General features: G+C 35.7%; 1 protein-coding gene across 8 annotated transcripts in view; it reads left to right on the top strand.

The window, feature by feature from the left end:
• Window positions 1-12,429, top strand: part of SEC24B (SEC24 homolog B, COPII coat complex component) — an 89,248-nt gene that overhangs the window by 60,653 nt on the left and 16,166 nt on the right. For 6 of the 8 annotated variants that reach the window (XR_004382963.1, XM_032860018.1, XM_032859999.1 and 3 more), the window contains 8 exons: window positions 846-1,030; window positions 3,623-3,725; window positions 5,889-6,015; window positions 6,602-6,711; window positions 8,878-8,990; window positions 11,001-11,119; window positions 11,485-11,540; window positions 12,023-12,229. Coding sequence is in view for 7 of the 8 variants with exons in the window: in XM_032860018.1 (XP_032715909.1) it covers window positions 846-1,030; window positions 3,623-3,725; window positions 5,889-6,015; window positions 6,602-6,711; window positions 8,878-8,990; window positions 11,001-11,119; window positions 11,485-11,540; window positions 12,023-12,229 (1,020 nt within the window). In the remaining variant the exon portion in view is untranslated. The remainder of the gene's footprint in view (window positions 1-845; window positions 1,031-3,622; window positions 3,726-5,888; window positions 6,016-6,601; window positions 6,712-8,877; window positions 8,991-11,000; window positions 11,120-11,484; window positions 11,541-12,022; window positions 12,230-12,429) is intronic. The other 2 variants (XM_032860029.1, XM_032860007.1) reach the window with 1 other exon arrangement.

Here is a 12,429-nt window from a genome sequence, read left to right as displayed (position 1 = left end):
CAGAGAGCCCAACAAAGGGCTAGGTCTCAGGACCCTGGGATCATGACCTAAGCTAAAGACAAATGCTTAACCAACTGAGCCACCCAGGTGCCCCCATATTATGATTTCTTTTGTTTTTACCTTTGTTTGTATCCTTTAAAAGATCTTTTCAACCTTAGATTAGGAAATAATCCCCCTATAAATTTTTTTAGTTCTTAGGTGATTTCAGTTTATCTTTAATCTATTTAAGGTTTTATTTTGGTTTATAATGTAAATAATAAACTCATTTACCTCCCAAAAAAATAGCTCTAAGTTCACTATCATTTACTAAATAATCTGTCTTTTTTCACTGGCCAAAAATTGGGTAGTTTGAGCATCAAAATGAATAACTGTAACTCATTAAGTCACTTAGAGTTCATAGAAAGCTGTTAATTCATAATAATACTAAAAATATAACAAATGTAACGCAGAAAAAATAAAGCAAACTCATTGAACATGATTATACATTTTTATGCCATCAACTCATTATCCTGAAAATTGATTGTTGAAAAAACTTGGAAACAAAAACGTTTATCCTGCCTCACAGAATCCAAATTCTTAATGCTGAGAAACATTGCTGAAATTTTGTTATGAGGTTTAACTGTGCTGAGATTTAAATGTATTCATTATTTTGCTTTGAGTTTTTTTTTCCAAGACTTCTTTAAATTGAGCTGCCCTATTAAAACCATTCTATTTCCAAGCCAGGTTCAAATTTTTTCATATTCTTACTTATTCAGTATGTTAAAATCCTATATGTAGTATAGTACATTGTATTCATGCTCGTTACATTGTTCTTTTGTTTGTTTTGTTTTGAATTGCTTTTTCAGCAGTATCCTGGTATGAACCAGCTGTCCTCCGGTCTGGGAGGTCTGAGTCTTCAGAGTTCTCCACAACCAGAAAGTCTGAGACCTATAAACCTCACCCAGGAGAGGAATATTTTACCCGGGACTCCTGTTTGGGCTCCTGTACCTAACTTAAACTTAGACCTTAAAAAATTAAACTGTAGCCCAGAGTAAGTATTTATTTTATGATCTTTAGTAAATGATACACTTTGTCAGAAATGCTTGACTTTCAAAACTAGTAAAAGTGATATATTAATTCCTTGATTGGAAGTTTTGTTAATGGGGAATTTTCCATTTTACTTTGTACAGAAGTTCTAGCTATAAAATGCATTTTAGGTCCTGTTCCTGCCTTCATCTCTCTATCAATCCTATTCCCTATCACCTAATGCAAGGGAAATTTTTTTTTGAGAGACGGAATCAGGAACCCAGATCCAACTCTATTTTTCTTAAATTTCTTTTTCCTCACTTATCACCAGTAATAACTTCTGATGTCTTTTAAATAAGGTGGAATCTTTAAAAATGTATGCCCTTCGATCTCTGCTTTAAAAAGGACTCTGACTTCACTTAACGTAATCCCAAGAACAGGTTTAAATGGTTTGTCTTTGAGTTTCCTTTTTCCACACAGCATAGAATGTAAGACCATTACCGTATCCAGCCTGGATTTAAATTTGGATTTCCTTTCTTGAATATTTCCTCACCTCATGGAGAAGGTTAGCTGACTGTTGGCATCTGGTGGCCACCAAACCCAGGTGTTTCCTCCTGGTGGATGAGTTAGTTCTGCCACGCACCTCACAGTACCTTCAAAACCAAGCCTTCTTCTTTGTTGTCTGCTTTCAATACTTCTTTCTCCTGAGAGTAGGATATTCCTACGCACCCCAATGCTTCCTAGAAAACATCTTTCTGCTCCTTATAAAGTAAACTCTGATTCACAGAACATGTGTCTTCTTCCTCGCATTTGGAGAATTAGTGTTCCTCTTTACAGCCAGTATTTTTCTTTATTAGGGCAATAGTTTCCTGGCTTGTTAAGAAAACTGTAAACTTCTCTTTTTTCAGTCAAAATCTTATGTAGATTTCCAATATAGAAACCAGAAAATGGAGTTCCTTCTGCCACACACTATGACCAACCCCCATCAGTGCCTGAGGCAGTGTCAAGATCATTGCTGTGAAAATGTACAGTCATCGATCCTAAGAGGAAAACAGCTGCCCATTCCTATGAATATAAGTTGGTGTCAGGTCTATGAGTATGTGGATTTGGGCCTTCTATTTTGAAAGATTAGGCATTGCCTAAGTAGGTAAATATAGTGTTTATATATGTCATAGATAGTGGATGGTGTATGCTTCTACTCAGTTACGTGTTTTCTGTGAAAGTCCCTCTCTTACCAAAATAGCAATGCATAGTATTTGGGAGTGTAGACTTTACAGTTGGATGGACTCAGGTTCTTACCATGGTTCCACTGATAAGTAACTATAAGACTCTGCAAATTTCTTAACAAATTTTCAATATTGTCAATTGTGAAGCAGGAATAATAATAGTGCCTACATATAAAGGTAAATCATTTATTCAATAAATATTTACTGAATGCCTTCTAAATTAAGGGCCAGGCACTGTTTCTAGATGCCAGGAATGAACCAGTAAACAGAGTTCCCTATCTCTTGCAACCTTTATCCTATTAGGGAACACATACTATGAACAGTCAAAATGTCTAAGTTAACCATCATACGTTATACACCATCTGTGTAATATAATGTCAGAATATTACCGTGAAGTAGGGAGTAGTGAGGCCAGTGGAGGTTGGCTGTATTCAGTTGAACAGTCAGGACAGGTTTTCCCAAAGAGTTAACACTGAGTGGAGATCTGAATGGAGTGTGAGAGCAAACCACATGACTCTGGGAAGCAAGTGCCAAGCATGTGCAAGCTACATAAGCAGCAAATGCAGAAGTCATGAAGCAGGGATCATCTTAGTGTTCAAGGAATGCCACCAGCCTGGAGTCCAAATATGTCTGGGTATCTCAACATACTGTGAGCTGCTCTTCTTAAAATTCCTTTCCTGGTTTCCAGTACTTCTCCTGCTTACCTCCTTGCTCCTTTATTGATTCTGTGTCTACTGACCTTAACTTAAAACTTAGTAAGTTCGAAACACTAAATAAATAAGTGAGTACTTAGTAGGTTATGAACACTTTCTCTAAGAGAGAGATAGTGCTATGAAGGCACAGAACAAAATGATGACGATCTCAAGTGGAAAAGACAGACAGGGTACACAGCCAACTAAATCAAAGCAGACTAATGATACCATAGAAGCATAAACTGATCTCAGAGCACAGAGGAAGACATCGTTTCTTCTGACTTGTGATTGGAGGCAATAATTTTGATGGGTCTCAAAGTAAGAGACTCATCAAAGGACTTTCAGCAGGTGAAAAACGGGTAGTAAAGCAGGAACAGCATTATTAAAGATAGAGGTTTCCTGCTCACTTTTGTTTTCCTTTTCAGTCCTTCCTAATTTATGTTCTACATGCTAGTGATAATGTTTTTTCCCAAATCTGTTGTACTTTACCACCATGAAAATGTTGAATCCTTAATTAGGGTTTTTGACCTATATTGTATATATGCCTGCTTAGTGTAATATGGATCTTCCTAGTTGTAGTTATATAACACCCAGACGATTTTCATTTATGCCCTTAAATTCTCTTGATTATCTGCATCTATAGTATGTATGTATTTTCTGATCATTAATAAAGTCTGTGTTGTCTGTATTTTTTTGCAGTTCATTTCGGTGTACTTTGACAAATATTCCGCAGACACAGGCTTTACTGAATAAAGCTAAGCTTCCTTTAGGACTGTTGTTACATCCCTTCAGAGACTTGACGGTAAAGTAACATATTTTAAAATAATTGTGGGTACTGATGTGTGTTCATGTGTAGTGTGTTTTGACTGTATATTTTCTTGGAGATTTTTTCATCTTTTATCTTTTAAGTTAGAAATAATCATTTTTGTCAGTTCACCTCAGCAGACATTTTCTAACGACCTGCTTTGTAACAGGCCCTAACCAAGCACTGGTAAATACAGAGATAACTAAGTCATTGACCTTGCCCCTGAGAAATTTGTATCTAACAGGGGACAAAGATATAAAAAGAAATAACTACAGTACAGGGTAACTAATGCATGTACCTAGCCAAATTCTACGAGGTGCTTATAGGCAGGGAGTATAGTATAGTACGGGGTGCAGTAGCAGAGGTTTGCTATGAGTGATGAGGTCTGAGCTTGACTTTGAAAGATTAATGGTTTTGGAGGTGGGAAAGGACATTACAGTTAAACCTTAGGCATCTTTATTAAACATAAAGGTCACACCAACGGTTGTCCACTTGGGGGTGGAGGAACTGTATGCTGGTTCCTAATTCTATGAAACAAATAACTTTTGTAATAGTAAGTCCAAATGCTTCAGGTCTTCTGAATGAAAACACTTCTTAAGTTTCCATAGTCTGTTGGTTTCATACTAAGCCTGCCGGATTTTTACATATACTTCTGATATTTTATGCAAATATTATCCTTAAAATTTCTAATCTTCAGAAATTAAGTTTCTGCAGATACATTTTATTTGTACTCTAAAAGGTGCATTACTCTCTCACATTTTTTTATTACCGTGGTTTTCTACCCCTCTTAATGCTACTGAGTTTCTTTTGCTCTCATTCATCCAAAAAAATGTGTATAAACTACCCATTATGCTAGGTGCTAAATACAAAGGTTAGTAAGCGTCCTCATGGAGCTAACTTGCATACTAACTAGGATACATAGAAAGGAGCAGAGTGGATAGAAAATAAAATAATTATAAATGTGCAGTAAATACCTTGAATTTATTCACTTAGTAAATACTGTTTGATCACCTCTAATACTGTTTCAGCTATTATCTCTAAATCAAGATCGTTAACTTCCCATATACATAGGTGAGAATTTTTGTCTAAATACAGATGCCATCATGATACATTCTGGAAGTATACACTAAATTGGCAACGGTAACTTTCTCTGTGCTGTAGAATTCTGGCCAATTCTTTATTTTCTCATTTTCAGTTAATTGTATTTCAGGTTTTTTCATAAGTATTATGTCATTACTTGTGTAATAAAAACTATATATGTGAAAGAAATTGAATACAAACACATAATTATAATGTAGAGATAGGAAAAAAGTACCAGAAGGAAATATACTAAAATGTTATCAGGGATTAATTCAGGGAGATAGAATAATATGTGATTTCTAAGTGTTTTTTTGTATTTTCTAAATTTCTTAAAAATAAATATAAAGTCCCTTTCCCAAATCTTTTCTTTCCTTTTCCTTTTCCAGAAGCTCTCTGAAACAAATTTATAGGTTTATTTTTACATAGCATAATTTGTAATCTTTGCCCCCTCAGCACTTGAAAAGATCACTAAAATTACCAGCTTTTCAATGGTCTCTTTTTTGTTAAGTTTAGCACCATAACATTTTCACCCTCTTAAAAAACAACTCATTCGAATTAGGAAGGACTTCTGCCTTTCGTCACCTGAAACTGTCTCACGCACACAAAAAATTTTTTCCACTTCTTTTAAAAGCCACACTGTGCTTGGTTCTTGTGGCCTTGGTCCCCGTCAGGACTGTGGCGGCCCTCTAGTGCACAGTGCCTTATGCTCTGGGACTAGGTGCTGTCAGGCAGCAGACACAAAAACATTTCTGTGTGGTATGTGTTTCTTTCTCAGTGGTGTTTCTGGAGGCTAGCTGATGAGCTCTAAATTAAATTATTTTCTTGGCCAACCAGGCTTTTCATATCAGTCAGTAACTTTTACTGCATTTGGTTTGGTGTTATCTTACGGTTTGTGACAGAGAAGGAGAAAACTTGATGGCTGCTTGTGTTGCTCAGCATATCACGGGATTTTATGAAAATGCTTCCATTTCAGAACACTGTTACAGTTTTCTGTTCTGTCTGTGGAGCAGAGCAGTATGTGTTCCATTTTTACCCTGAAGTGCTTTTTTTCTGCTACAGCATCTTTATTTTACTTCCTAGCAATTACCAGTGATAACATCAAATACCATTGTGAGGTGCCGATCTTGTCGAACATATATCAACCCTTTTGTATCATTCATTGATCAACGGAGATGGAAATGCAATTTGTGCTATAGAGTTAATGACGGTGAGTTTCAGATTCTTAAAATAAGTGTGTTTAATATTATGTTAAACATTTTGACATTTTTGGTCATTAGCTGGTCTCCATTGCTTCAAAAACTTTCATGCCACTTTTTAAGCGAGAATATGGGCTAGGGACACTTGATCTTGGCTGGGGATGATTGATAATGAGGAGAGTGACAGTAATGGCAAAGTAAAAAAATAGTCACAAAACAAGCAATGAAGGTCATGTAGACTAATTGTGCCATGTCTCTCTGTTATCCCCTTTAATCATTTCTTAGGTCCTCTTAGTATCATTGCTTTCAAATTTGCGTTTCTGGTTTTTTTTCCGTGTCATGTGATAAAATAAATAGGACATAAACCTAAGAAGGAAGGTTACCTGTGTCCTGGTTTCCTTACCTGATTTCACAATAAGTTTTTTTTTTATCTTGATATATTTTTAAAGAGCATTTTTATCATTGGATGTTCACGGAACCATTGTAAACCTTACACAAATATTGATGGTAAAGATGTTTATTTCTTGGTATGCATAGGTCTTGTTTAGTTACAAATTATATTACTAAATTTGTACTGGATTTCTAAATTTTACCTAGTTCCTGAAGAATTTATGTATAATCCCCTGACTCGATCTTACGGAGAGCCTCATAAACGACCAGAAGTACAGAATTCAACTGTGGAGTTCATTGCTTCTTCAGATTACATGGTAACTGCTCAGTGTAAAAATGAGTCGTGGGCTATAACTGTATTGTCATTTATAATTTGCTGTTGAGCGAATTCTTGGAAAGTTTAAATTGTCCCCAATATGAATTTTTTTAAAATAATGCTGAAAGTTTATACTTCACAAAAAGAAAACTCTACAATTGTAAAGGTTACTTGATGTCCTAGAAGAATGCAGTTATGTCAGTAAGAAACATTAGTAGGTTTTTTTTATGATAAGGACTGTTTACAGTATCGTTGCCATTTTGATTTAATTGCTGACATGAAATAAAAATAAATATTATTTTACCATGTAATATTTAAGACCTTCAAACAGAAAAACTCACGTTTTTGCCAAAAAGTGCAGTTTTCAGGCCCTTAAAGAGATCACCATCTTACTGATTCACCCAGTACAGATATCAAAATAAATGGACAGTGACTTTAATTTTTCTCTTTCCAGTTTATCATCAAATTCTACTTTTCTTTTTTTTTTTTTAAAGATTTTATTTATTTGAGAGAGAGCGCACAAGCAGGGGGAAGGGGAGAGGGAGAAGCAGACTCCCCAGTTGAGCAGATAGACCATTGTGGGACTCATCACAGGACCCTGAGATCAAGACCAGAGCCACAGATGCATGCTTAACACACTGAGCCACCCAGGCGCCCCCTACCGTCTCTTTAATTGTACTACAAGACTCATTCTTTTCCCTTTATAAAAACAAATTCTTGGCTTAGGTTCTGCTCATCTTCTTTATTGTATCTGCTCACTTTAAATGTATTTATAATAGCTTACACTTATTTCTTCAGTACCCTCATCACTAATATTTGTTGTCTACAAAAATGGAAGGTGTTGCTAGTGCGGAAAGGTGAACAGAGACAGCTAATGTGTATTAAATTTCTGTTTGGCCCATTTCTTTCTTGGTTTTTGTAGTTTTTATGGTCCTTTGGGTCCGCTTTAGCATCTGCTCGCTTAAACTACTATTTCCTTGTCTGTTTCCATATTAACTATAGTAAACTTTTTCTCTTGGGCATTTTTACTCTCAGCTTCTTACCTTCTTTACAACTTACATTCCCAACTCTGGTCTGACTTTGTAGGATCTTAATCTAATTGAAATGGTAAAGCAAGAAGTTAATCTTTAATTTTTGTCTTATGACCCATGTGATCCTTGGTCAGCATATTAAGAAAAAAAAAGATTTTCTTATCCTTTCAACTTTCTATAACAATAATTTTCGAGCATACTTCAAAAAAGAGATAATCGTATAGTGAACTATTATTTACCCCTCACCAAGATATATTTACTATATTTACTACTATTCAACTATTATTTACCCCTTACTAGATATATTTCATCTATCCCCAGTCCCACCTCAATATCCCCTCCCCTCACACCACCCTGGAATTTATACATATCATTTAACCTATAAGTACTTCAGTGTATATCTCTAGCAGATAATGACTTAACATCCTTGAATACCATCACAGGACTTCCTTTATACTTGGTATTTAACCCTTGGGATTTAGCCACGACCAGCTAACCCTAGAGCTAGTACTAATGGCTAGTACTACTGTCCGATTTTAAAAAGTAAATATAAAAAAAACAGTGTTTTTCTGGATTAAGGAAGGGATAGAGGTGTTCATATTAAAAAATAAGCTCATATTTTTCTTTGAAAGATGAATCTCAATCAACACTCTACCAGGAAAACATTAGCCCATTTATTTAACCATTACTGTGTAACAACTCCTCATTATTATTATTATTTTTTTTTAATTGAGAGAGAAGAGAGAGAGCACACAAGCTGGGTTGGTGTGAAGGGCACAGGAAAGGGAGAGAATCTTAAGCAGGCTCCATGCCCAGTGCAGAGCCTAATGTGGGGCTGGATCTCACAACCCAGAGATCATGACCTCAGCCGAAATCAAGAGTTGGACACTTAACCCACTGAGCCACCCAGCCGCACCAAAAACTGCCTTATTATGCTTAATCCATAACCAACTTTATAAGAAAAAAGTTTAAAGGAGTGTCATTTTCATTAGTACATAAGATCTAATAAAATGCCAGTCCTCCTATTTGTGTATTTTTTGTGTGTCATTTACTCAGTAAATATCCAGTAATAATAGTGTTATAAAAAGAATAAATTGTGCCTGCTAAATAAAGTACATTATTTTCATTCCTTTCAGCTTCGTCCTCCTCAACCTGCAGTTTACTTGTTTGTTCTAGATGTATCTCATAACGCAGTAGAAGCTGGATATTTGACAATTTTGTGCCAGTCATTGTTAGAAAATCTAGACAAGTAAGAAATTTTTTTACTCATGATGTGTGTGTACAAATATATATAAATGTGAAAAGTTTATTAGCAATTTATGGAGTTAGTTTTTAATTACAGTTTGACTTCATTTATCTCTCACTGCAAGAGTACTTCTTGTCCACCTCAGACTAAGGGTCCTGCTTCTTCGGTTACTACACTTTATAACATGGTATCTGAATCATAAAATTGTTTTGTTTTGTTTTTAATTTTTTTATTTACTTGACAGAGATCACAATTAGGCAGGGAGGCAGTCAGAAAGAGAGGAGGAAGCAGGCTCCCTGCTGAGCAGAGAGCCTGATGTGGGGCTCCATCCCAGGACCCTGAGATCATGACCTGAGCTGAAGGCAGAGGCTTTAACTCACTGAGCCACCCAGGTGCCCCTTCCTTTTAGTTTCTGCTGATAACTTAAAGAGTTCTCATATTTTTATCCTTATTGAAGCATTTGCCCTGGTTTTAGTCACGGGTGCTTAATTCAGATAGAGCTCTAGCAGTGAGTGGCAATGGAAGACTGTGCAGAGATAGTTTTGAAACTGTAGAGTCAGCTTGCTGGAACAGTGTGAGGATATATAACCCTAGAAATAGGAGCCAGACCAATGAGTAACTATTTGTGAGTTAAGTAGGCTATGCAAAACCAAAAGGACAAAATTGGGAATGGAAAATCACTTAAAACATGTATATATGTTTAATTAAGCAGAAAATAGAAGCATTAGGAAAGTAAAAAAAAAAAAAAGGTAACCTGTTTTTGGAAAGGGCTAGTGATAACAACATTGAGAAAGGAATTTGATGTGGAGCAATTTCAGCTCAATTCTGAATTTTGAGCTTGGAATAGAGTAGATACATAGTCTCCATTCTAATTGGTAACAAACTACCCTAACACTCATTGACCTTAGAAATTTCAGACGAACAAAGAATTGTCTGTAGAAACATCATAAATCCTGACCTATATTGGCAAGCTAAATACTTGGATTACTTGGTGCATTCTGTTCTCTGAAGTGCTTTTTGACCTTGTTTGCAGACCATCTGACTAGCCTGATCAGTCATGCATAATAGGAATAATGCTTCTTGTTTCGATGCACACTATTTTGGCATCCTCTAATATTCAAAAATATTTTTTAAATATTGCTAAAATAATATAATTATTATATATAAAATTACATAACAGCTGCTAATATAATTGGTGGTACGTAGAAACATACCTTTTTAAGATGAGGCATCCAAATGAAATGGTAATTTATTCTTTTTTGCCAAGGCATTGACTTGTGAATACTAAGTTCTAACAGAAAACTTCTAAAAGGCTGATGATAGATAAAATGTCTTGATGTTCTTAAATGTGGTTTTTATTTAAAATTTCTACATTAAAATCTGATTTACATTACATTGTCTTTTCTTGGAAAGTACTCATATGTCATTCTTCCCTTAAACTGTTCAAACTAGATAGATACCTCATTTTTTTAATATTGGAACTGAAAATATGAGTAGATTTTTAGTTAAAGGAGTGTGTTTTAGAGGAAAGTTAGCAAGAAATCTTTGGGGGTTTTTTGTTTTGTTTTGAGAGAGAGAGAGAGTGTGCATAAGGGGGGCAGAGCAAGAGGGAGAGAAAGAGAATCCCAAGCAGGCTCCACATACCCAGTGTGGAACCCAACTCGGGGCTTGATCTCACAACCGTAAGATCATTGACCTGAGCCAAAATCAAGACAGACACCTAACTAACTGAGCTACCCAGGCACCCCAGAAATCTTCGATTATCTAATCATTTCATTTTTAGTTTTGGTTTATTATTTATGGTTCAGTTTTCTGAAATACTTTCATCTGAAAATGGTATGTTTCATCCTTGGTCTTCTCTGATGTATGTTGGTTTAGGGAGGAATAACTTCCTGTCATCTGTGGAAAAGCACATGTAATTGTTCTTAGACTTAGTTTACTATTTTATTATTTTTTTAAAATAAAATATGCAACTGAAAACTTTGAATTTAAAGTTGCCCTTTTTATCCTTAGGCTTCCTGGAGATTCACGAACAAGAATAGGATTTATGACCTTCGATAGCACTATTCATTTCTACAATTTACAAGAAGGATTATCACAGCCTCAAATGTTGATTGTGTCTGATATAGATGGTAAGCAGTGAGTAAGTCTTTCTATCTATAGATTTTGGAATTGAGGCTATTTGTTTGACAGTATATCCTGTCATAATTCTGTAAGGATAATTTGTTGTACTTTGATATTTGTCTTAAAAAGTTTCCTGGGGGGGGGAAAAGGTTTCCTGGAAAAAAAAAAAAATAGTTTCCTGGAAAATACTTCATTCTAAGTTTTCTATGCCCGTGTATGTACTTATACATGTGTGCACACACATATAAAATGTATGCAGAGTGGATATATAAGCAGTATTATGGTGCCCATTATATATGGCCAGATTTTTAAATTGATGATATTCCTTTGACTTGATTTATCTGTTGATTAAAATACATGTTCTTCCCTTTAGATGTTTTCCTACCTACACCGGATAGCTTACTTGTGAATCTATATGAGAGTAAAGAGGTGAGACAGATTTTTTTTTTCTTTTTTTTTTTTTCTTTTTTAAGATTTATTTATTTATTTATTTGACCGAGAGAGATCACAAGTAGGCAGAGAGGCAGGCAGAGAGAGAGAGGGAGAGAGAGGGAAGCAGGCTCCCTGCTGAGCAGAGAGCCCGATGCGGGACTTGATCCCAGGACCCTGAGATCATGACCTGAGCCGAAGGCAGCGGCTTAACCCACTGAGCCACCCAGGCGCCCCCCAGATTTTTTTTTTTTTTCTTAAAGTATAAAAATATTTCTTTTATTTCAACTGTTGACTGAAGTCTTTAACATTTGTTTACTTGGTATATAAATATCACATAGATAATGTAGATCGCGTATCTGTTGACCCCTCAGTTTACAGTCCCCCAAGATAGAGTGGTATATATTATACTCCAGAATGTTTTAAGGAAGACAATTTCCTTGCCCTCTCAGTAATTCAATTTTTAATCTTTGTTTTCCCAGCTTATAAAAGACTTACTGAATGCATTACCAGATATGTTCACCAATACAAGGGAAACACACAGTGCCCTTGGTCCTGCGCTTCAGGCTGCCTTTAAATTAATGTCTCCAACAGGCGGCCGCGTGTCTGTATTTCAGACACAGTTACCTTCCTTGGGTGCGGGACTTCTGCAGTCCAGAGAAGACCCTAATCAGAGATCAAGCACAAAGGTATTGTATATCTGGTTTCTTGGTCATGGTGTTTGTACCTCTATAGACGTGTGACTATTTGTTCATTCTTCTACTTTTCTACTTCATTAATAGTAGAACCTCTGCTGAGCAGGTTTAATCAGATTATCGTTTTGTGTTGTTTTAGTTCTTGGCTTGCAAGTCATAGAAATTTAGAAATCATTTCCTCTAATCCTTTCATT

This window comes from Lontra canadensis, unplaced genomic scaffold (genome assembly GCF_010015895.1).
Source record: "Lontra canadensis isolate GAN:19392208 unplaced genomic scaffold, GSC_riverotter_1.0 scaffold1, whole genome shotgun sequence".
In the NCBI taxonomy this organism is placed as follows: Eukaryota; Metazoa; Chordata; class Mammalia; order Carnivora; family Mustelidae; genus Lontra; species Lontra canadensis.
This window is presented reverse-complemented; position numbering and strand designations above follow the sequence as displayed.